This window comes from Antedon mediterranea, chromosome 4 (assembly GCF_964355755.1).
Source record: "Antedon mediterranea chromosome 4, ecAntMedi1.1, whole genome shotgun sequence".
NCBI lineage: Eukaryota > Metazoa > Echinodermata > Crinoidea > Comatulida > Antedonidae > Antedon > Antedon mediterranea.
Genome location: NC_092673.1, coordinates 14,863,154 through 14,889,396, shown reverse-complemented (window position 1 = coordinate 14,889,396; position 26,243 = coordinate 14,863,154). Strand labels below are relative to the sequence as shown.

The 26,243-nt window shown below is 33.1% G+C and overlaps 1 protein-coding gene and 1 long non-coding RNA gene across 2 annotated transcripts; both read left to right on the top strand.

Annotated features, from left to right (window-relative positions):
- Positions 1 to 1,037: 1,037 nt before the first annotated feature.
- LOC140046564 (uncharacterized) lies at positions 1,038 to 2,021 on the top strand. The gene is made up of 3 exons (XR_011844811.1): positions 1,038 to 1,202; positions 1,396 to 1,455; positions 1,992 to 2,021. It is a non-coding gene; the product is annotated as an uncharacterized lncRNA (long non-coding RNA).
- Positions 2,022 to 16,485: 14,464 nt separating this feature from the next.
- On the top strand, positions 16,486 to 25,565 carry LOC140048023 (uncharacterized). Its single transcript, XM_072093033.1, has 8 exons — positions 16,486 to 16,739; positions 18,582 to 18,703; positions 19,382 to 19,726; positions 21,400 to 21,610; positions 22,165 to 22,367; positions 23,234 to 23,381; positions 23,684 to 23,778; positions 24,360 to 25,565. The coding sequence occupies exons 1-8, from the start codon at positions 16,676 to 16,678 to the stop codon at positions 24,672 to 24,674; spliced, it is 1,503 nt and encodes a 500-aa protein (XP_071949134.1). The 5' UTR covers positions 16,486 to 16,675; the 3' UTR covers positions 24,675 to 25,565.
- Positions 25,566 to 26,243: the final 678 nt, after the last annotated feature.

The window sequence follows — 26,243 nt, the reverse complement described above, 5'->3', positions numbered from 1 at the left end:
TCGTCAAGGCTCATTGGGTGGCGGATGGGGAAGGGGGAGAGACTGGTGATATAATATACTGTATATTATAGACTGTTCAACGCGTAAGACAAACTTTCTCATTTTTTATTTTATTTTAAAGGTCTTAATACCACTTCACCACGTCCAATTGTCCACTTACTCCCAGAAAAATGGACAGAGGAAATGAATGGTATGTATGTCTTGTCTGTATAGTTTCTTAACCAACCTTTTACTGGTAACTGTATTTATAACAAAAAATATAATCGTAACTTTTAGAGGTAAATGAATAATACTTGTTCTCAGTAACAATGTGACGCCCATTGAATACATTTAATGTATTCAATGGGCGTAAACATTAAATTACAACCTTTACAAACATTATGTCTTTATCGATGCTTTCGCCTTTTTTCATAACAATGCATTTAGATTGATATAATGTTATGTACTTTGAAAAGAGAAATAATTTAGTTTAGGTAACCTTTGACAACCAATTAATTCCCTTGTCTAATTATTATTAATTATTTAAGCATACGTCGCTGAATCTTTGACACTGTTAGATGCATTAAATGAGTCGATGGAAATGTCTCATAACCAAGAACAAAGGTACAACTTGTTGCTTAAGAAATTACACAATGCCGAACTTCAATTATGTGAACCTCCAACACCTGGAGATGGAAACTGCTTGTACCATGCCCTTGCACATCAGTGCAACACTGTGTTAAATTGGCATGGAATAACGCAAGCAGACATACGAAATGCAGTTGCCGATTTCCTCGTAGAACATAGGGAAGAATGGGAGGTGCGGAATTATGTTATTTTTACTTATGTTCATTAAAAACAACATTAGCTTAATCACAAAACACTCAGCACTAAAATCAAATTCTGAATCCAATTCAACAATTTTGGTTTATTATATTTTGTTCTTTTGCCCATTTTAACAGGAAAGAGCAGCACATGACATCCATGATTTAAACATTAGCTGGGATTCATATATCGAACGAGTGAAAACTCCTGGTGTATGGGGTGATCAGATTGCATTAACAGCTGCAGCCTGGATGCTTCAGACAAACATTGAAATAGTTTCAGCTTCTATGACCAGAACAATCGAGCCCCCTTGTACCATAGGCAAGACACTGCCAAAAATGTATCTGGCCTACATAGAAGGGCTGCACTACGCCGCAGCCGAAAAGGTCGGGCAAACAGTAAGTCCTAACATTTTTTTCCAGGAAGCACACGTAAACAAACGGGAGAACACAATTGAAGACAATAATGGCCAGTTAAGTTGGCTACAAGACGAAATGGAAAGAAACAAATGAAATATCACTACATCAGTGGCATAAAATTCTCCTCCTCTACACTAACCAATAACAAATAATGTATACGGTTTTTTTTTAGGATGCACAACAACAACAAAATGGCAACACCATAATAACTACCAAAGACATTGATGAACAGGTAATTTCAGCTACAAAATATTAAAAACCAACTCATTTTCTGATGCTCTACATAAACAAAGTCTTATTACAAGTCTTTTTTAGAAAAAATCCTGACATGTGACGGGACTTGAACCCAGGACCCTTGGAGTGGTAGCCAAGCATCATAACCACCAAGCCACAACTCAACTCCTCGGTTTAGCCTGCCTTTCAATCCAAGGTTACAGTAATTAGGCCTACTAATTTCATTATACACTTTTTATTATTATCGGGGAGAAAAAGTAATAAATGTTGTGATAAAAATAAAACAATACCTAACTGAGTTTGTCTACTCCCCAGGATGACTACACTATAGTACCTTTGAAATCCTAATATCGAAGCTTTCCCGACCCCACAAAGGTTATCTATATAGCTTTGCGTGCATGGCCTTTGGCCCGTTGGGAATCAGGCTTCTCTGTCAGGCTAATCCTCACGCACACAATACAGAAAATATAAAATAATTATTATGTCATAAATCCATGCTGATCCATATACTTTTTACATTTTTTTAAAACATAGATTGATGATATTTCGGCATACCTTTTGCAAGTGATGGCAGAGAATGTGCCTGATGCAAAGTAAGTAAAACCATTACTCTAAAACAGTATACAAAATACAAAATCTACACACATTATATTATAATGATTATAAATGAAACAACATAAGCTGGGTTACATGAATTACTTTTTTTTTTTATCTTATGTGGGTTCATCCCACTTTTATTTCCAAACCACTGTTCTCTTTACATATATTTTTCACATATCATTATAGTTACAATGTTTGTTTAATCATCTGTATACATATACTTATTTATTCATTTGTTTACATATTATCACATTGCTTAAACATATTATCTGTAACACATTTTCATTAACAAGCTTATTTTTTTTTCTTACATAGTTGTTTTTGATTTTTTCATCTACCACATTTTCATTTAACAATGCATATTCTCTGTTATACTCATTACTTACTACATGTTTACTGTTAACATAATATTGTTCTCATCCTTTAACATTAATATTAATATTTTTGTTCTTTAATGTTTACAAAACCAGCAGATCCTTTTTTGCATCTATAACTTCTTAAATTTTCATTTAACTTTTTTACTTTCTTCTCTTATGTGGATTCATTCCACTTTTTTTTTTTTTTTTACTTATTTTCTTTAAAAAAAAAAACTATTTCCATATATTATTTTGTTTATACATACATTATCATTTAACCACATTGATTACATAGTTTCCTCTTTTTATACATATTATCTATAACACATTTTCATTAACAAAGCTTATTTTTTCTTACATAGTTGTTTTTGTTTTTTTTTTCATCTACATGCATATTTATTTCATACAATTATAATACGTTTATGTTTAATAAATCCATCCCATGGGTTTGTCCCATTTTATTTTTCTTTGGATTTATCTAGGCAAACATATTTTCATTTAAACAATGCATATTCTCTGTTATACTAATTACTTACTAACTTTTTACTGTTAACATTATATTTTCCTCATCCTTTAACATTGATTTTTTTGATCTTTAAATGTTTACAAAATTTATTTCCAACAGATTATCCTTTTTTGCATCTACAGTATAACCCATCAAAGTTTCATTTAACTTTTTTTTTTCCTATGTGGGTTCATTCAATTATTTTTTTTTACTTATTATTTATTCTATTATTTTTTTATACATACATTATCATTTAACAACATTTGTGTTTAATGATCCATTAAAAAAATTAGACATTCTTTTTTTTCTTTTTAACCATTTTATCATTTCAAAATTCCACATGCAGTAAGAATGTGCAAATTACATATATACGGTATATACCTATAATATGAAAGCTTTGATGAAAACACTTCCCCACTTAAACCTAAACCTTCTTATCCTTCATCATTTTTTTTTTATCATCAATCTATAAAAAGCTTTTCACATTTTGTCTTTTTGTTTTCAAATCATCAAGGTATACATGTTTACAAAACATACAGTATAGTAGCAAGAAAAAAAAAAAAAAAAAAAAAAAAAAAAAAAAAAACATAATAGATTCATCATTCATGGTATCTCATTTACATATTTTCTTCCTTAATCTGGTTGAGCATATACAGTATACCTGCAGATTTACATATTTCTTATCTTTTTTTCAGATTTAAACATTTGTAGGAGATTGATTTTTTTTTCTTTTTCCAATAAACTTAATATCTTTACTTTATAAATACAAAATGCTCCTAAAGTGTATAATTTATTTACGTAATTATTGTCAGTTTCAAATAAAAGTCTTTTGAAAGAAAAAACAGGAATATGTATGCTTACTGCTCTAATTATTTCGTTTATCTCTCTCCATAAACATTTTACTGTTATGCACTCTACTAACATATGTTTATCATTCTCAATAACATTGCATGTGTCACAACATGGGGAATTTACAAGTCTCCACCTATGTAATCTTTCATTTGTTGGCAATATTCTGTGCAACAATTTAAAATTAAAATGTGCCAGTTTTTTTTCTTTAAGACCAGAAACTTTCTTAACCCATATTTTTGTCCATGGCATATTACCAAATATGGATTCCCACTTAACCTGTGCCGTAGGTGTAATATATTGAGCATCTATTATGAATCTATATAATTGTCTAGACGTCATATTTAAGACCTTATTGTTTGTAATAGGTATATCATTTACATTAATGTCATGTGTTGATTTTAAAATACATTTCCATTCTTTTGGAATGGCTTTCAATATACATGAATATTCACTGATCCAATTTTGTGTACATCTTAACCTTCTTTTTATCTCTATCGCAGGCTTAAACACATTATTATTTATTACATCATATATTTTTAAAAACCCTGAACAAATCCAGTTACAGTTATATAACGGCTTCTTTTTAATACATATAAACTCATTACCCCATAATGATTGATTAATAATGTCATCATAGCTTATTGGTTCCTTATTTAATCTATTATTACAAGCATTAGCTACTGCTATAGACTTAATAACTGAGAGGTAAAATGGTGGTACGGATATATTACACGGAACTTTTGATAAATTTGAGGTTAATGATTTTGGGCCTATCTTTTCTATATAAAATGTAGGTAAATATTTCCATTTGGCATCATCGTTTTCATACAGTCTCCTGTACCATTTAACTTGGAAAGATATTACCTGAGATCTGAATTCTACCATTTTTAGACCACCTTGACTGTAATTGGCACACATGGTTTTTCTTTTTATTTTCTCTTTCTTAGTTTCCCAAATGAATTTAAAAATTAATTTATCCACCTCTTTTATTACTTTTTCTGGTACTAGCAAAATGCAGGAATTGTATATAATTTTTGAGAGCGCTAATGTTTTTACAATAGTAATTCTTCCAAAAAAAGTGAGGTGTCTTTTCTCCCATGTTTTTAGGGTATTTTCTAATGCGTCTATTTTTTCTTTCCAGTTCTTTTGATAACAATATTCCTTATCATGTCCAACATAGATACCTAATATCCGAATTGGTGTGGATGTCCAAGAAATGTTACCATGTGTGTCCTTGCAGTCTCTTAAACTGCCAAGCCAAAAAGCATTTGTTTTATTCTTATTTAATTTTAATCCAGAAACCTCTCCAAACTTTTCAATAATACTTATGCTGTTATCTATACTATTTATATCCTTTAGAAAAAGCACAGTGTCATCTGCTAGCTGTGCAATCTTAATATCTTTAAATATACCATTGCCTGCAGGAACAATCAGGCCTTTGACCATATCACATGCTCTTATTTTTGTAGCTAGGACTTCAGCTACTAAAATAAACAATAGAGCAGACAAGGGACATCCTTGTCTAATACCTTGGTGCATTGCAAAACTTTCTGATTGCCAACCATTATTTGTGAATATACAATTTGTATTGTTATACAGTGCTTTTACCCAGTTCACAAATGAAATACCAAAATTGAATTTATTTAAGGCTTCTATTAAAAATGATCTATTCACATTGTCAAATGCTTTTTGGAAATCTAAACTTATAAGTATACCTTACATGAATTACTCATTAGTACTTTACAAACTAATGTATACGGTATTTCTTTCTGAAGAAAACGGCACCGAAAATATTTCCGTAATCCAGAAAGATGTTTGAACGTAGAACGAGACCGATTGGGATTTGGAACAACGTTCATGGATGATGAAGTAAGTGAACATAATATTTTCAAGAAAAGCAATTAAACAATTTAATGCATTGTGATGTGATTATGTCCGACGTTTAAATAATTTTTATATTTCTCTGTTTTACATATAGGCTCTATATCATTTAATGGTAGAATTATATAAAAAAAATGACATACAACACGTGGCAAGACCCAAGGTAAAAAATAACGGCCAGTTAGTATCTATTATAGAAATATTTGGGTATAGGGCATCACATGTGTTTTACATAGTATTCCCCTAACCCTTAACCTTACCTTACATGAAACAGACACCAAATGTGATATAAATGAGATACTGTAGTGTATTACCAAATATTCATATGATACCTCGAAATAGATAGTATGTGGTTATACAGAAATGGGAATGCGGGGAAAGTGCCATTGGCGTCCTATCATCAGAACGTAAGCCTATTACCCAATATCATTGTAATATCAATATCGACCAGGAAATGATAAATAATATCGGTGGCAATTTCATTTTTGTTTTAGTTTACAATCTACGTTCGATACTGAACTGTTTACCAATCACATTTGTTTAACATTTTAACAGAAAACCATATACAACCAAACGTATAAGCCGCATACGCAATCTGCCACTGTCAGCCACAAGACTTGACAATCATTGTCGTGAAGATATTCTGTAAGTAACGATTTTTTGTCATTTACCTCAGAAGACGGTTGAAATACTGTATGTGTGTATACCATTGAATTGCGTGGTGGTGGTGTGAAGGAATGTGTGACCGAAAAATAAAGAAGTCACAAGTTCACATTTTTATTTAATCCCAATATTGTTTATATAAAAAAAAGATACAGGAGATCTTTCTGTAACACATTAACCTAAATTATTGTCCAATACAACTTTTTGGTGCGACCCTTAAGGAATACGGAATATAATAAATATTTTTTTTTTTACTTTTTCTTTTATAGAAATACCTGCAATTATAATTTATATGCGATGTGTTGCGGCGAAAGAAGGCATTATTTATCTTGTACAAAAAAAAATTTCTTCAGCTACGAAGAAGCAGACGCGGCCTGTAGAGCCACAGAATCCAGTCGCCGGGAATTCATCAGATCGCATAAAGCATGAAATCAGTTCCTTTAAGCTTACGAATGTTGAGTTTTCCGGTTGATCTGTTTTTTTTAAATTATATTATTTTTTGTAAATACTTTTTTTCAAACCTAATTTTGCAATAAACATGAGTTAAATTAAAGTACGTTACGTTATCTTTTGTTCTTGATCGGCTCGCTATATATAGGCATATCGTTCATATTGTAGCAAGTCGGAGGGGGAGGAGGTACGAAAAAATTCTAGTGAAGCTGTTACATTTAACATTAGCTTAAATAACATATAACTAACTACTGTAAATAAAATACCGAATCTTCTAATAGTAACCGACACTCTAATAGTAACCCCCTTCTAATAGTAACCCACCTTATAAGTCAATCTATAATAATAACCAACTACTCTAGTAACCCATGGGGGTGACCATTAGAGTTACAAAAACTGTTGACAAAATGACTGCTCGTGATGATGCAGCCGTCTTTTGAAAATTAGGAGATAATGCATGTTGATCTCGGGAGTGGCGCAGGATTGAGTGTTTTTTAGTTTATAAAATAAAGTCAGAATTCAACGAATTTGTTTATTCATACTGTTTTATTATTTTGTTATGAGTTGCTGACCGGAAAAGTTAAAGGTGGGACTATTTTCAGGTGCCTAATTTAAGATTAGTAATTAGTAACCCACTACTCTAATAGTAACCCCCTTCTAATAGTAACCAACCTAAAAAAAAGAATAATAACCCAGGGTTACAATTAGAAGATTTACGGTAAGCATTATTTCAAAAGTTTCATTTATTTGCCAACAGAGGGCTTAAATTGTTTCTATCGTTCGCGTATCATACGATTTGCGGACCGAGACCGAAGCGCTTTCGATCGATCCGACAAAATCAAAATAAGCTGATTACTTTTGTGCTTTATTTTTCAAATAATGACGTACAGGGATATCGATACATTTAATATTGTTGTTTAATACAAGCTTCAATATATTTTCCTAATATAAACTGTATTTTAAAAAATGACAATAGAACTTAATTTTGCAATAAATAGTACCTAATTTGGCGCCTTAGACGCCAAATTAAGTGCGGTACCTCATTTGGCAGTGGTACCTCATTTGGCGTGACACCACTTGATTTTCTGTTTATAAGAAAATTTCCCAACACTGCATGCATGCAACAGCAACATGTGTCATTGTTTACTGTGTTGAGTCCATTGTAACCTGGAATCGGGAATATATAGAAATAATAATATAGAAACTACGGAAATTAAAGAGCAAAGTGTGTTTTATTTATCATCTCACGAGGTTTCACAAAAAAAAAAAGAGACCCGCGAATAATGACAGTATGGCACGTCAAAGGTGCATTATATATGAGGGGATAACTTAACACCCCCACATCACCTCATAATCTTAAACCACTACAAAAATAACACACAAAATTCAATACAACAATGTAACATTTTTAACATCAACTATTCTCCAAATAGAAATATTTTGAATTTCTCTAGTTTAACCTTGGTGGCTGGTTTGGTTAAAATATCTGCCACCATGTCTTCTGTTGGACAATACTGGATATCTATTTGTCCATCTTTTAAGACATCCCTTATGAAATGATACCGTATATCTATATGCTTAGACCTTTGTCTTTGCACTGGGTTTCTGCTTAATGCTATAGCACCTTGGTTATCACATGAAATATGAGCACATTTAAACTCATTGGGACAGATATCATTTAACAACTGCAGTAGGTAAAGGGCCTCCTGTGTTGCAGCCCCAAGACCCATATATTCAGACTCACAGGTGGACAGTGCCACAGTAGGCTGTCTTCTGGTTTTCCAAGATATTGGAGCACTACATTCATTCAAACTAAAGATATACCCAGTGGTACTCTTCCTATCATCCGAACTAGCCCAATCAGAATCACAATACGAGGTTAATTTCATTGAATCAGCCAGATTTTCTATAAACTAATTTATGATTTACAGTGCCTTTTAGGTATCTTAATACATGTTTTGCTGTGGTTAAATCCTCTAACTTGGGGTCAGCTAAACTTCTGGAGAGTTTACTGACAACCCATGTGATATCTGGTCTTGTACATGTAGCTAGATAAATTAAACTTCCAACTATTTCCCTGTATCTGTCTAATTGTACTTTCTCATTATTTGGACCGGTGCCAGTCTGTACTTCACAGGGGGTTGACCTTGTCTTACAGTTAGACATATTAAATTTTTCAAGTACTTTCAGTGTATATCGTGTTTGGTTCATAGTTATCTTATCGGCTTCTTGTTTGAAATCAATTCCAAGGAAATAGCTGATTTCCCCAAGGTCTTTCATTTTAAACTCATTTTTCATATTTGTCTTAAAATCACTAAGTACATTCTCATTTGTGGCTGCAATTAATATATCGTCAACCCATATTACAACAATTACTAAGTCATCTTTGTTGCGTTTTGTATATACACAGTAGTCTGCTGGGTTTCTTTTGAAATCATTACTCTTCAAGTGGTTGTGCAGCAGCTGATTCCAATTTCGACCTGACTGTTTGAGCCCGTATAATGACTTGTTCAATTTTAATACTAATTTTTCCCCATTTTCAGACTTAATTTCGTAACCTTCAGGTTGGCTTAAGTATATTTCGGTATCAATATCTGCATTTAAGTATGCAGATTTCACATCCATCTGGTGGACTATAAGGTTATGTTGTACAGATATTTGCATTAATGTTCTAATTGAGGTCAAATTGGCTGTGGGCGAGAATGTCTCATGATAGTCTATGCCTTTTATTTGGTTAAAACCCTTGGCAACGTATCTTGCCTTGTACGTGTGATTACCCTCGGCCGATTCCTTTATAGCAAATACCCATTTTCCGCCAATGAGGTGTTTGTCATTGGGTAATGTGACTATCTTAAAGGTGTTATTATCTTTCAATGATTGTAATTCTTCATCCATTGCCCTTTTCCAACTTTCTGAATATTGGGAATTTGTAGCTTCTGTATATGTTAAGGGAACATTTTGACATGACATATGTATAGATCGAATCATCACTGTCAAATTCAGTCTCATACTCCTGTAGGTAATTGGGATACTTTCTCTCCCTTTGAGGGTACCTTCTGTGGGCATCATCAATATCTACCCCATTGTTGTCATTTTCCTCTAAGTTATCATAATTATTAACATTTGGGGTATTTTCATGTTCAATAATTTGGGATTCATTTGTGTTCTCATTATCCTCCAAGTTTACATTTGTTTCGTCACTTTCATCTGTCTGTGTTTGTTGGTTGGTGTTAGATGTTTGGTCAGATATAATTTTTATAAATCTGAATTTCTGAACTTTGCCAGTGTTTGGGTCATAGATTAAATATGCTGGACTAGATGAATAAGGACTTTGGCAGTGAAGATTCCAGCAAAAGACATCTACCCATTTCAAAAAGAGTGCGCCAATTACGTTCCGCGGTTCCATTTTGATGGGGTGAATTTGGAGATGAAAACTCATGTTTAATACCTCTATCTGTCATTAGGCTTTTGAAGTCAGAACTGACATATTCACCACCGTTATCAGTTCACAAGCACTTAACTTTGCCTATTGGGGCACAGTCAGAAAGAAATTGTTTGGTAGCTGCTGCAGCATCACTTTTCATTCTGAGGAAGTAAACAAAAACAAAACCAGAATGGTCATCAGTAAATGATATGGCGTATTTGAATTCGTCTTTAGCCAATGGTGATATTGGCCCTGCCAGATCAGAATGTACAAAGGCTAATGGACAATTTGCCCTTTTGTCTGGTTCTCTATTTCTTACATTAACAAATTTACCTTCAGTGCATATGTTACATGTTTCCTTAACTTTACTACCTTTGATTTCCATGCCGTCCACTACCTTTTCTAATTTTAGTACATCGTCAAAGTTACAATGTCCTAGGACTCTATGCCAATATTGTAAATCTTTAACAAGGCTTAATTTATCTACTTCTCTAGGTGCACTTGTGGTTGGTAAGTAGTATAGGTTGTCAATAATACTCATTTTGAATGTTCTTCCAGCATTAGTGATTGTGTTTTCTTCTTTACTAAGGGTTACTCTTGCTCCTGTTGTCGTTGCAACTCTTACGCTCATTATGTTGTGTGGGTACGTTGGTATGTACAGGGCATTTTTTAAAACAGTTTCTACTTTCTCGTTGTTTTCATCTATCAGGTTTATGTGTGCATGTCCTCTCTTTACTGCAACACCTTTTGCTACGCTACCATCCGCAAGTTCAATAGTATGATTAAGGCTTTTAAAGGTTGGATCGAAACTGGAGAATTTCTCTCGGTCATTTACTACATGTGAGGTGCAGCCAGTGTCTACTAAAATACCATTTTGACATGTTATGTTTTCTGACACTTGAAAGAAAAAGGAATGTTCAAATCCATCCTCCGCTTTCTTTATTTGGTCCTTTGGTTTATTTCTGAAACAGTCATTGTCAAGGTGATTGGCATTCTTGTGGTATTTACAGGTTTTTGTAGGGCAATCTTTTATCAAGTGGTTAGGTGATCCGCACTCGTAGCATTTTCTGGAGTTTTGTGGGTTTCCAACTTTCATCACTCTGTCGTTATTAGATTCTGGTGTATTTAGTTTCTCTGATTCTGCGAACTTTCTTAAGGATGTTTTAAATTCTACAAAAGATATGTCTTTTTCTTGTGTATTTATGTATATTTTAAATGGAGCGTATGCTCCAGGCAAACCTTTTAATACCATTGCTGTTAGAAGTGCGTCACTAGGTGTTTCTTTTCCTCTTTGTAATGATGTGATAATCTTTTCCACTCTGATAATGAACGACGTGCAGTCCTCCTCACCCATTTCGAGTGTTGTTAGTTTGGTGTAAAGTTGCACCACTTTTGGTTTAGATTTGCTAGAATATTCGGTTCTTAAAATAGACAGAGCTTTTCTCCCGTCATCAGTTGCATCGTTAATGATCAACGATAATGACTTGTCGTCAGGAATTGTATCAGCTCCGAATACGCCTTTTCATTTTTATGGTTGTCATCGTCGGTGGCTGGCTCCGGCTGTGTAGACGTAATCGTGCTTTTTAACGCTGGTTTTAGTGTGTTTAGGTACCCTAGAAATTTTACTTCCCAAAGTTCATATTTTTCTTCATCTCCGTTAAAAAGCAATCTTTGAAAACGGCTGGGCCCATAACCTGTTGAGTCCATTGTAACCTGGAATCGGGAATATATAGAAATAATAATATAGAAACTACGGAAATTAAAGAGCAAAGTGTGTTTGATTTACGCCGTGGTTAGGATTCCGGCACCGGAACTCAACTGCCCAGCGTTAGGGAATCCGACACGCTATTGCGCATGCCCAGAGCGAGGTAATCGGCGACTCTATACTTATCAACAGCGATGGATCATTTCATAGCTGCGCCACACGGCGAACACTAGCCTAGGTGCCTACTAATACTATAATAGTAAATAAGGGATCCACTAATCTAGGCTAGGGCTACCAGTTAGACGTGACCAGTAGGCCTATTTATTTTGTAATTAAAAAGTGGTTGCTTCATTCATATATAAACTTCATATCATTATGAATTATATAATTACATGACTAGTTTTATGATTTTTCATAACGCATTTTACTGTACATAACAACATGCAATCACAAATTGATTTGTTGACGGCAGCCACCGCGTGGATGTCAAAAAACTGTTCGGGAAGTCAGGGTCGCAACGCTAGCATTACGATTCTTAGATAGATACTGATTCTTATTAATATCATTATAATTATTTTAACGCGTGGCGTAGTCGTATTTTAATTATTAATTCATGTATGGCATAGGCCAAGTTTCATCCATCGCTCGCTCCCCCCGTGCAACGACTATCTAGGGCTACAGTAAATCCTAACACTCCGACTCTCAGTGGTGTGTGTGTGGCACTAAAAAGTGCAAGCTATAATCAAAGAACTTATAACACAAGAATCTCCTGTTCGTCCGAAGCGCGTAACAATTTCGAAAGGCATTGTGGGATAGAATAGAGCTATGGGTGGCGCCATTGTGAGCCATGGAGTAGGGCGCCCGCATCAAATTAGAAAGTCAAAATCATAGAGGGGATCTGCTAATGCTCTAGGGGGGATAGAGTAATTGACTGAGGAGTAGGGCGCCCGCATCAAATTAGAAAGTCAAAATCATAGAGGGGATCTGCTAATACTCTAGAGGGGTAGAGTAATTGACTTCCTAGTTTGGAGGGGGCGCTGCTCCATGCTGTGAAATGGCGTCGCCCAGTTTGACCTTTTAACCCTGTACTTCCGATACTGTGTTTTGAATGCAAATTGAAGAACAGGAGATTCTTGTGTTATAAGTTCTTTGCTATAATTCACTTCCCAGAGCTCTGGGCATGCGCAATAGCGTGTCGGATTCCCTAACAGTGGGTAGTTGAGTTCCGGTGCCGGAATCCTAACCACGGCGTTTTATTTATCATCTCACGAGGTTTCACAAAAAAAAAGAGACCCGCGAATAATGACAGTATGGCACGTCAAAGGTGCATTATATATGAGGGGATAACTTAACATACTGTTGGTCCAGACGTTTTATAGATTTGCTTTAACAATGAGCCGTGTACTGACCTTATACATTCTGGGGTACAAGGCTAGCGATACCTTTTTGAATAGTGTAGTAGGAAGATGTTACACTTCGCTCAAAAATTAGAGAACCGCTCGAGATAGGGCGCCTCTCACGACGAGTAGGGATAGACGAATCTGAAACATGAGGAGCGCAATGGCAAAGCCCAATGAAAATGGTGTTTTCGGCAATAAATTGTAAAAATAAGCCACAAAAAACAAACAAAAACTTCTTTTTTGTCTTTATTATACAAAGTTAAAAATTAATATGATGTTTTCATACTGTTTTTGGATCTTTTTAATTGTTAATACATTTATTTGGAGTGAGTTTTGTCATGACATGACTGTAAACACTGAGCTAGGATCAGGAGGAGGCTTACGCGTGCCTGTAGACGCATTCATGAATGGATGGTGTCATCTCGTACCCAAACCAACCCGTACCCAAACCAACCCGTACCCATAAAAACTCTTACCTATCTTGGTAAACCCCAATTAAGTCTGAAGTCATAATGCTAATTTTACAGTATACAGTATTGTTGTTGACAAACAATATATGATTTATGAATAAATTATAGCAATTCTTCTGCAATTTCTATAAAACTCTAGGGGTAGAATCTGTAAATTCGTTTCTATAGAAATTATCTGTTTCTATAGATTAACATAGAATTCTAAAACTTCTATAGATAGAACATTTTTTGTAAGGGTAGTATAATGAAAGGGGGTAAAGTAGGCCTCCCCACGGATATTTTTTCCTTGATATAACCTTACCAATAATGAACTCATTGGCTTATAATTAATATTATCAATAATGTTAGGCGTTACATAATCAGGGCTACAATTACGATGAATGCACGAAAGTTCGGAGTGTTACAAGCATAATATATTAATTAGTTACAGTATTATTAAATTATTAAAATTAATAGATAATTAACAATAATTGGTTTTTTTTTTAGTAAAAAAACATACTCGTAGTCCTAAATTCCTATAATGTTCAAGCCTACTGGTACCGTATTCAGTTTATGCAGATCGACTATTTGTATAATATTATTGATTATAATAAATATTGATTGATTGATTGATTATTGATTACATGCCATACTACCTATTCTCTTTTATTACCCTTAGAAATAAACCATACGTAATGGATTATTATATAGGCATACACATTGTAGGCCTATTTAACTAGGCTCCTAATATATTTATTCACTCTGATGAAGAAGTGTTTCTAAAGCTAGGTATTAAATTTTCTATGTCCAATGATAAACAATTAAATGTAAATAATTTTAAAAAGTTGATTTGCAAATAAAAACATTAAAATAAAAGAAATAAAATACGGGTAGATAAATGTTGTGCAGGTTAGGGAGGTCAGACAATATTGTCATAAAATGTATTCATGAATTTGCTTTTCCTTCATCCAATCTACATAGTAGATGGATGAATCTATTGTTCTAACCGTGACTATGTAGCATAGGTTTTTTTTTATATATATCTACATATATATTTATATGTATTTGTTATATTTGCAACTAGCAATTATACCCGCCCCAGGGCGGGTTTCAAAATTAGTTTAAAGCCTTCTCAACACCCGAGGACAGTATCTGTCTATACTCACCAATCTCCACCCTTCTTCAATACCACCCCATACTCTTTTTTAAAAACAAATTCTTCCCAGTGATGGACAAATTCAATTCAACGTAAGCTTCAAATTGAGAGGAGTATACATAGCTATGATGGGTCTAATAATGGTTGAAGTACGTTGTAAATTGTGTAAATGAATAGGTGTCATATTGGCTGATAATTAAAATATCTAATTTAGATACTGCGGGGCCCCCAGCATTCTTTCTCCTCTCACCACCCCAGCCACAATCAACAAACCTTAACTCCTCCCCTAGATAGTTCAAATATAGTAACTTTTCCTAGTACAATTCCAAGCATATAGGCTACTTCATTACGCCAATATTTTTTGCTCTTCCACCTCCCCCTACAAACACACCCCAGATACACTGGGTGATTTGTTGAAGACGGTTCCAGTACAAATTATGTTATTATCACTTCCAACCCATAATCCCTCAGTGGCAGTTTTCAAATGTAGTTTAAAACATTCCAAATACAGTTTCGGTCATGGTCATAGGCCTACATCCCCACCCCAAACTCCCAGCCCCTTCCCATGAATAATTAAATACTTTTTTTCCTTGGAGGCATGGTGATGTAGTTGAACACAGTAACGGTAAACAACGTGTGTATGTTCACACAGGAATGGATGTCTGTAATGAGAAAATCCAAGAGACCGATACATAGCTGGATATGGTTAAAGTACTTTGCTAAATGTGTAATTGAATAGGTGTCATATTGGTTAATGAATAAAATATGTATATCTATATACGCCTTGCTGAGGATAATTCAAATACTGTAAAACTTTTGTAGTATATATTTTACAATGCGATAGCCTACAACCCCGAGCCCTAGCAAAAATGTGACATCACAAACCACCACACCACCCACCCCTCCCACAAAAACCCCAGGAGTCGGGGGAATTTTTGTTAATGTAGTTTAAAACCTTCCGGGTACAATTGCCATCATTTTGATACCCCATATGTATGGTTACGTGCAGAAACAGAAATTTGTATAACGAACAAACATCGAAAGTGGGGGTTTTGACCACATTTTGGTCCCTAACTTGGATCCTAGGTGGCGGATGATGTTGAAATATAGCTTAGAACATTCCCGGTACAATTGCGGTCATTTTGATACCCCATATGTAAGATTATGTGCAGTAACAAAAATTTGTATAACGAACAAACAAACAAACAGACAGACAAACTCTCTCACTTATAATATAGATAATGTACACTAATTTGTTACTGAACTATGGAGAATTTTTTTTTCCGAAATAAAAGATGAATGAATGAATGAATGAAATTCCAGGTACCTAAACAATTCCAGGTAATTGAAACACAAATTTGTATTCCAAAATATATAAATATGATTCATTTGCACTTTCTATAAAGATAACATTACATTTTATATGTTAATTCGTATTAAATCTTAATTTTACAATCATATTATTCTACTGTTATAATAGCCTATTTCCTATACAATAACTTTCCGTATCCCTACTCGACGTGCGAGGCGCCCTTTAAATTTAGCTCCACGTTGTCTCGCTTTTATTTGCATTGAACGAATAGGAAGTGTAACATCTTCCTACTGCACTATCTTTGTTTAAAATAAACAACACTCGGTTGATGACCCACCACTCACGGTGTCATGATTATTTTATAGGCCACCGGGGTTTTTTTTTAAACTAATCATTCAAAATCCAGAGTTCGTTTCAATCAAAAGGTTCAATTTTTTCATCGCAATTTATGGTTCTAATATTATAATGTCGAAGGACGTGTTGTCGAAAATCCGAGAGATAGATGAAGATGTGGCCAACATTTTAACAGGTGCGTAATAATAATATATAGCCTATTTATACAGTATTTATTATTAATTAAAATGTGTATTTTTTGTAGGTACGTCTAATTGTATTATAATATTATAGCCTAATATAAAGGCTAATGAGCCTAGGCTCTAGCTAGAGGAGGGCATTAGCCTCTAATAAGCCTAACTAGGCCTAATACAAGATACTCAAGAAACTGTAATATTCGTCTTCATAAATATAGAAATGTTGATAGTACATAGATACATAGATAGTAGGCCTAGGCTAGGAGTAGTAGTAGTAGGTATAATAGGCTATAGGCCTAGGCCTATTATGTTATAATAATAGCTTACTGCTACTATTTAGTACTACTAAAACTAGTACAAGGCCTAGTATCCCAGGCTAGGCATCGCTGTTAGTATATGATTTTTGATTAACAAAATAGGTTAGCCTATGTCTGTCTCTAATCCATCCAGAGTGTAAGAATAAGATAGGCTTGCTAGAACATTACATTTTTTATTATTTTAGTTCAAACCTTTGGCAGAGGAAAAAATTGTCGGGGCTACTGTATGTGGGTGTACAATACGTGGCGTTAGTAGAAGTAGTAGTAGTAGTACTAGGCCTAGGCCCTAGGTAGGCTAGTCAGGCCCGTAGCCAGGGGGGGGTTTTATGGTTCGGGCGAACCCCCCCTTTACAGCGAACCCCCCTTAACCGACTGCGAACCCCCATCCCCGACATGCCCAATACCTCACCCTCATCTCCGAAAATCGTCCAAATACGTGCCCCCCAGTACAAAAAGTTGTTCGTAAATTGAAAAATTCGTAAACTTGTTCGAAATAACTCATACAGTACCTTCTTCCCTGTATGAGCGTACTTCGAGCGATACGTGTCTGTAAATTTCTAAGAGTTGCAAATGAATTGCCGATTTTAACCTGAAAAATAAATGTTTGGTCCCTGCATGTAACATGATATTGACGCGTCTCACAGCGAGCTGAGGCACGAACGATTCGTACAAAGGACACCGCCAGACACCTGCGTACCAATTGTTTAGATCACTGGCAGTCAGACAGCATGCATAAAGTATATAGCCTTCCGACATACATCAGTATTTATGTGTGGCTATGAAGTGTAATGTATCACAGAGGATTATAGTGAATATTAATATTTTACACTATAATATCTATGGTATCATGTACTGTAGTTCACATTATGGCATCCGATTATTTTTTTCTAGACCACCAGCCGATACGTACTCAAATGTATCAATATCACCTATTTACATTGGCATAATTAATTTCCTCAACAAAATTGCTGTAAATAAATATTATAGATAGAGCTATAATAAGAATTGCATTTGCCTTCACCCAGTGTGCTTTTTTCGGGGCTTCTCCTAGACGTACGTTCGCATTGAACTTGAACGCAAAATAAAATACCGAGTAAATGATCAAACAATCGGCGGTTCCGCACAGAGCACGCGCATCTAACATACGGCAACAAATGTTATCGTTTAAATAGTCCATGAGTCCAAGTACGATCGTTTTGCTCATTGGTAGCATGCTGCATTAGAGTGTCTTTTCCGGCCATCTAGGGGTGTCATTTAACAAAATTCGCTTCGCCTCAGGCCCCACCCCAGGGGGAGGGGGAGGGGGTGACCCAAATACTTAGTGTCCGAACTCCCCCTTGACAAATCCTGGCTACGGCCCTGCTAGTAGTAGCTCATATATTTAATTTAGAACTTGTATTGTGGTGTACATTGTAAATTAAATGAATGGGTTGGTCCTACGTAGGCCTAGAATAGATTTGATTTAATTTAACTTTATTACTAATAGCATGGCGCTATATTTATGTTTAATGTTTTTTTTCATAGATGGTGGTGTGACTAACGAAGACATGAAGGACATCTGCTATGAGGCATTAGGCGAACTAATCCCAACGCCAGGAATAAAAGGCATCCTTTTAAGGTCCAAAATTTGGAAAGTTTTATCCAGCGTAAGTACTGTCAAAAATGTGTTTTATATATATTTCGCCTATTCGTATTGTGTATTTAAATTCAAATTTTCAAACAGTAAATTATACACAAAAAAGTCAGAAAATCACTTGCAATTCAAAAAAGAAAGAAATCAAAAGAATTGGTCAATGCAATGAATTATAAGTTGTTATGAAATATTGTTTTAAGAATAGGCATTTTAGTGGTAAGAAGGTAAACAATCTTATGTATGAAATTATTTTAAAATGCATTGCATAAAATAATGCGTTTAAATACATCCAGACACTTGACCAAAATTGCTATTCATTACAAATACAATGCAATTTGACAATCAATGACAAAAATGGATTTTAATTATGTAACACATAATTTATATAACAGGCATTGTATTATAATAATCTAAAATGTTTATTGTTAATGTTATGGAAAAAATAATGAGCTAAGTTTTTTTCTGGTGAAAAAAAACGTTATTTTGAAACGCTCATCACACATGTGATATTAATTTTCTATGTAAAATAAAACTAAAAGAAAATCACAGCTGCAGAAAACATTTGAACACACAATCCTAGTTACATTTGCAGTAACTACTAACAGTAAAAGGAGGCATGTCACTGCATGTACATACAGTAGCATTATTCTCTAGGTTTTTTAATTGAATTTTTGTAAATAATTTTTCTTAGGAATTTCATGAGGAGAAAAGTGTTGAATACTCTGAAAAAAAAAGTGATTTTTCAGTATCACTACCTGGATCATCTACATCTGAATTTCGAACAAGAGAATGGGTGTCTCAAGCGAAATCACCTAAATATACAGTTTATCAGGATAAGGATGTATCAAACGCTTCAAATTCTGGGCAAATTCCTAGTGAGCTGCGCCACAGGATAATACGGGGTACTGTCAATAACATGATTTCAATTGCCCACAATTCTCCGTGGAACAGATTGCCCACCAATGATGAAATCATGGAAATGGCCAAAAGTGTGGTAATTACTTATCCCTCTTTGAAGGATCAGGAAACAAAACATGTAAGTTTCATTTAAATATTTTTTTGCTTTAGCCATTTAGATCTTAACATTATTATTTAAAATTAACTAGGCTAGAAATAGTTTTGTATTTATGTTATGTACAAATCTACCAAAATGAGCAACCCAACGATAAGTAAGAACATTTGTTGGTAAATTACTGGAATTATCTAATTAATACCAAATTAAAAAGTTAAGTTCTCTAAAATCAGAGCGTTCTGGATGAACATTTCACAAGAACTTTAAATTGAAATAAGTAAATAAATAAACACTCAGATTTCGTGTATCAGTAGGAATAAAAATGAAAATTGCAAAATTATATACTGAAATTGTGTTTGAAAAACAAAACAATTAGTTGTTATATCATGATCCTGACAATGACACATTTAAATCTCTCATTTAATAATAACATCAACAATAGTAATAGCTACTAAAAATAAATAATTATTTTTGTTAACCCAATTAAATGATTGTGTGTCTGACATACAAACATAACGCATTTTTTTATGTCTGTCCATAACATTAACAAGACAATCATTTAATTAAGTCAAAAAAAATAAGAAAAGCGGCAACAAACAACATTATTTTTTTCTTTAAAAGTGTATCTATCATTGCTAATGAAACACTTTGTGTTTTTGTAACTTTGTTCTATGGCGCTAATATCAATAAGCATTTATCATGTTGCAGAATTGATAAATCAATCAATCAAGTTAAATGCTTTGATGTGTCTGTCTGTAAACTGGATAAACACTAAATTTATAAAAATGAATTAATAATTATTAGATTACTGTCACTCAGTATCAGTTATTAGTTTGTAAACTAAAAAGTTAATTTTTTTTTTGAATGAATTTTTAAAATCCTGAAAAATCTACTAATCAAATATCAAATTACTATGGTTTGCCAGTGTGAATTTCAAGCCAGAACCCATTGTTAAATATTTGAAATATTTGACAGACAGTATTTACATTCATCAAGGTTAGTCTTGCTTTATATCCACATGTGATTGGTTGGTTAAGAAAGTTATTGAGGCTAGCCAAACTTTTTTTTTTATTTATTTTATATATTTAGGCAAATTGCCAAGGATAACCATAAGCAAATTCAATCACTATCCTTCTTAAAGGTGGCAATCCGTTCACGAGACAAACATATACAGTATACACAATGCTCTACAAAAACAAAGTCTTTATTACAAGTCTTTGGGAGTGGAGTTGTAAATTGTCATTAGAAAAAATCCTGACATACTGTATGACAGGACTTGAACCCAGGACCCTTGGATTGGCGGCCAAGCATCATAACCACCAGGCCGCACAACTCCACTCCAAAACTTATTATTATTATAAATACAATATAAAATGTTAATATATTTTGCAAAAATGTAATGTCATCAAGATTTTTAAAGTTACTGTATTTTACTTAGTTATCAACTTAGATTAGCTCAACTTAGCTTAGCTCAACTTAGCTATATCCACTAATACTGATACAGTAGCTATAAAGTAAAGAGATGCATTTGCACAAGTTTAGACATAGGTTTGTAAAATACTGTATACATTTTCTAAATTTACTGTTTCTACATTAAGCTAGAGGTATATCTATTACTACATTAACGGTTATTACGACAATAGCAGGCGTTTTCTACATTAGCGAATTGTAACAAGGCTTGTTTTCTATTATTTTAGGGCCTGATATATAAGCAATTGAAAAAAAGAATGTATAACGTTAGGGGTTCAAAAAAAAAAACCAAAAAGTCAAGCAAAACTGATGATGGTTTCAGCGGAGGAGCGGAGGAGTTAGAATCTGGTGCACAAACACAGACAAAGATAGATGTTTTTCGTGTTGATAAGGAAACAGACAGAGAAACAGATACAGACGATTCACTGCTTATTTATGGTAAGAAATACAGTGTTCAAAAATTGGCTACTACTGTCACAGGGGTTGAATGAGCTTATTAGGTGAGCATTTAGAATAAAATGCTACACTGTATATAGAGATATATAAGAGGTACAACTTAGCACTATAATCGTATGCATCAGGTCGTAGGATGGCGTACATCATCAACATTTTGTATTTTAACGTAAGTCCATCGTTTTTTTAAATTAAATGTCATTACAATTACATTATAATTTATAAAATGATCACGTATAATTCGTCAAATTATTAATTATTTGTCTCTTGCTTTGAAAAAAAACTGAATTGCATCAAATTTACATTCAAATATAAACATTATTTCTAAATTGTTTTCAAATATAATGTATAAATATTAAATTCCATTTCAAGTTTAAAAGTTGACTTTACAAGAGAGATGAAAATGAGATGATCATGTACTGACATTTTTGTTTCTAAAATGTGGGTCCTAAACAAATATTTCAGTTATTAAAAAGTTTTTACATCCCTCCTTTTGGCTTTGTCACGTATGGATAACAATTTTTATTATTGAATTGAAGAACCGGACAACAAAGGCATGATGGAAAGGCATTATAATGCATTATTCAAAGAATGCGGCAAGAGCAAACCCTCAGTGGCAATTATAAATTCCTACCTAAATAAAGAATTCGTAGCCAGGCGTGCATGGCTTACGGAGACATCAGCAGAGAGCCGGTGTTCTCAATTGCTAACGAAGTATCCTTGCTTCAAGGACCATGTGGAGGTATTTTTAAGCCAAAAATTACTTAAAATAATAAAATTTAACAATTATTTTGCAATGTAACCATGAAATATCTATGGTCGTGTTCGTACGGTGGTTAAAATAAGCGCTTAATTTCACCCATGCCTCGGGTTATAAATTGAGCGTTGTTCGTACTTGAAATATTTAACCGCTTAAATGCTTAATCGACGAATCACAAACCGGAAATTACGTTTTAAGGTCAGTTGTCTTTACAACCTACTACCCCATTTTCGCACGCTAGTTTCGTGTTGTATATTTTTTACTCGCGATCTTTCTTTACAATAACAATTACTTGCTACCTTTTACACTGCTTATCCTTGCGACAAACCTTATGCCTCTTAACGCCGATAATCCTGCCGAAATATGCCTTCTCCTGACGACCATTATTTTACTCATTGACGAAGAATTTGAGCCCAATGTTACACGACGGAAACACCACCGACCAGCTAGGCCTACTAAACGGGGTGTATTCCTAAGCGGTCTACACCAACAGAGAGGACAGCACCAGCTGACGATCGCTCTCGAAGCGTGTATGGAAGAGCTTCGTAGGAGAAATGACGGGCCTAGGTAGCGAACGTTTGTCAAAATTTGACACATTGCCTCTATCGGAGATTTATTATCCTCGAAGGCCGAGTATAATTGGATTATCGCTGAAATAACCTGCAAATTTGGTGAACATTTTGCCTCAAATTTTTTGTAGCCTGAGGCAAAAGTTAATTGGATCACGCGAACGGAAATCGGGATTAAGCTGGTATTTTCAACCCCTACGAACAGGCCCTATGAGGGATTTAAAAACATTATACTCCATACTAAAATTGTTATGTTCAATTTATTGTTTTATTTTTTAGATAATTGAAGAAGTTAGACGGATTTTAGGCATAGGAGAAGGAAAGGCGAGGGAAAGCTTTTTAAAAAAATGCTTGGCAAGTCTGTCTAAAGAAAAAGACAGTATTGTATATTTTGGTATGTCCAAAAAAAATACCAGTCCTCCATCTGGTAAGTTTATATGTTTTTACACACCTTAATTTTTTCATAAGTATTTTGTACAGTTTGACCTGTGTACGTATCAACAATTTGCAAAGCAAATGTTTCTTAATTCTAGGTTTGACTCCTCCTATTGACAGCTAAAATTGAATTAGAAATTACTTTTATTTTTGGCAGAATAATGCTCTCCTGGACCTCCCACCCTGTAACCTTGGCTACCTAATACTGTAGACTACATTACAGACTTGAGCTTTACTAAATTTATGTTCATACATTATTACACTCATTTATGTTCTCAATTTGTTTTTGTTTAGGTTCAAAGATAACCCATATTCTGACAAATCTCTCAACGATATTTGTTGGAAATAAATCAACTAAAATGTGTGCCGACCTTGTCGACAACTTGAAGGTATTTAGTGTTTTTAAAATTTTAAATAATAACATTTATTATTTTTGTACATACAAAAAATATTATTTAATTGTCTCTTTAATATTTTTTGAACATTGAATGTCAAATTTATCATAGCTTAACATTTAAAGTATCCAATATGTTTGCAATAATTAAAATCATACAATTAAACGAAAATTTACATTTCTATCATTTAATTGTATGATTATTATTGTAAACATATTGATCCGGAATAAAAGCATATCAATCAGGATGAAGCACCCGTTTTACATTTGTCCTTTTTAAAGTAAACAGTCATATTAAAAATATATTTAGATAGACCCTATTAACTTAACTACAGTACCAATAAGAATAATAGATAAAGTTTTGTGATTAAAAAATATAAATCCACACACCCTGATGTCTTATAATGTAAAATTCTTCTTATCACTGCTCTGATATTGCAAGCGTGTCAGAATTTTGAGGTCACCGCCCCAGATATAGGACGCTAAACACCATACCCAATTATTAAATGATGTAAAAAAATACTTAAATAATAGACTAATATAAAATAAACTATATTTATCTCTTTTATTGTTTAGGACCATGAAGATCCAGAGACCTGGGCCTCACGCCGATCCGGCAATGTTCCTGTACTTCTTTTAACCAAAGAAATGTCGTACATTGTAGTTGGGAGAGCAATTGTTGCTACAATGGAAATAACAAAATTAGATGAGGCTCTAGTCACTTTCCTCGCCACCTTTTACTTGTTGGATATTGACTATCCAAAAGCTCAAGAAGTAGGCCTCACAATACTCCAACAGCTAGTGCTAGGTGATACATCAACACCTGTTCACTTAGCAAAGGCAGTTGAACTATCATTGGTAGATTACAACAAGTTCAAATCCAGCAATTAGTTTAGTAAAAACAGAAGGGTGTACAGTAGTTTTATTTCATTTAAAACTTTCAGTATTTCAGAATAATACATTTTACTTCAATATGGAGAGACACACCTTACCGGTGACAGCGTTTTGTTTAATGCTTTTGTCTTTCCTCGGCTTCGTGTCTTGTATTTCATATATATATATATATTTCTATGGTTTTTTTTTTGTAATTATTATTTTATGTTTATTGCCGAAATGAATAAAATAAAAATAAAATATTTACTATATTACTTTTATTTTCATAATTTTAGTATCCGCTTAATGTATGTTACTTAATGTTAAATCAATAATTAATTGATAATGAATTAGTTTAGTAAAAACAGAAGGGTGTGGTTTTATTTCATTTAAAACTTTCAGCATTTCAGAATAATACATTTTACTTCAATATTTACTATATATTACTTTTATTTTCATAATTTTAGTATCCGCTTAATGTATGTTACTTAATGTTAAATCAATGATTAATTGATAACGAATTAGTTTAGTAAAAACAGAAGGGTGTGGTTTTATTTCATTTAAAACTTTCAGCATTTCAGATTAATACATTTTACTTCAATATTTACTATATACAGTATTACTTTTATTTTCATAATTTTAGTATCCGCTTATTAATTTACTTATACGTGCAAATTCTTAACCCACAATCCGGAAAAAACCCTTTTATGCAGTTGTTTTGCTTGAATACAACCTTGAACCCATGTAAAGTACATTAGATTATATTTATGGCCTCTTTTTATCGTTTTCGAAAAATAAATACTTTGATTTACTTCACAATATAGTGTATTTAATTTCTATATGCATAAGAAATATTTTTTTATACAGCATACTGTATAATAGCGTTTACTTTATACGTTTTTCTGTCATTCTGGCATTTTATTGTTAATTAAAACAAGTTTATGTGAAGTTGTACATATTATTGTTATTAATTATTGTCATTTTTTTAGGTAAATTGTAGTAAATGAAAATAATGGTATTGTTAATATTATTTTGTATAAATTATAAAATTTATTTGTTTATCGAAAATATTACTTAAAATGAGTTTTTAATAACAATTATTGGTATCATTCTTAAAATTAATTTTTAATGATTTTTATTTAATCTATTTAAGCAATATTTTCTTAATATAAGTAAGAATTTACAAATTTTTATTTTATAGAAAAAAATATTGCTTGAAACAAGAATTCTACAAATAAAAATCGGAATATTCTTACTTATTTTAAGAAATATATTGCTTGAAACAAAAATTCAAAAAATACAAATCGGAATATTTTTACTTATTTTAAGAAAAATATTGCTTAAAACAAGAATTCTAAAAAATACAAATCGGAATATTAAGAAAAATATTAAGAAAAATATTGCTTGAAACAAGAATTCAAAAAATACAAATCGGAATATTCTTACTTATTTTAAGAAAAATATTGCTTGAAACAAGAATTCAAAAAATACAAATCGGAATATTCTGACTTATTTTAAGAAATATCTTGCTTGAAACAAGAATTCAAAAAAATACAAATCGGAATATTATTACTTATTTTAAGAAAT

Coding starts and splice junctions, on each gene's coding strand:
- LOC140048023 (XM_072093033.1), top strand. CDS start 16,676: ATGTCGAAGGACGTGTTGTCGAAAATCCGAGAGATAGATGAAGATGTG. Junction 21,611..22,164: donor CGATTCACTGCTTATTTATG/GTAAGAAATACA, acceptor ATTGAATTGAAG/AACCGGACAACAAAGGCATG. Junction 23,779..24,359: donor ACCTTGTCGACAACTTGAAG/GTATTTAGTGTT, acceptor TTTATTGTTTAG/GACCATGAAGATCCAGAGAC.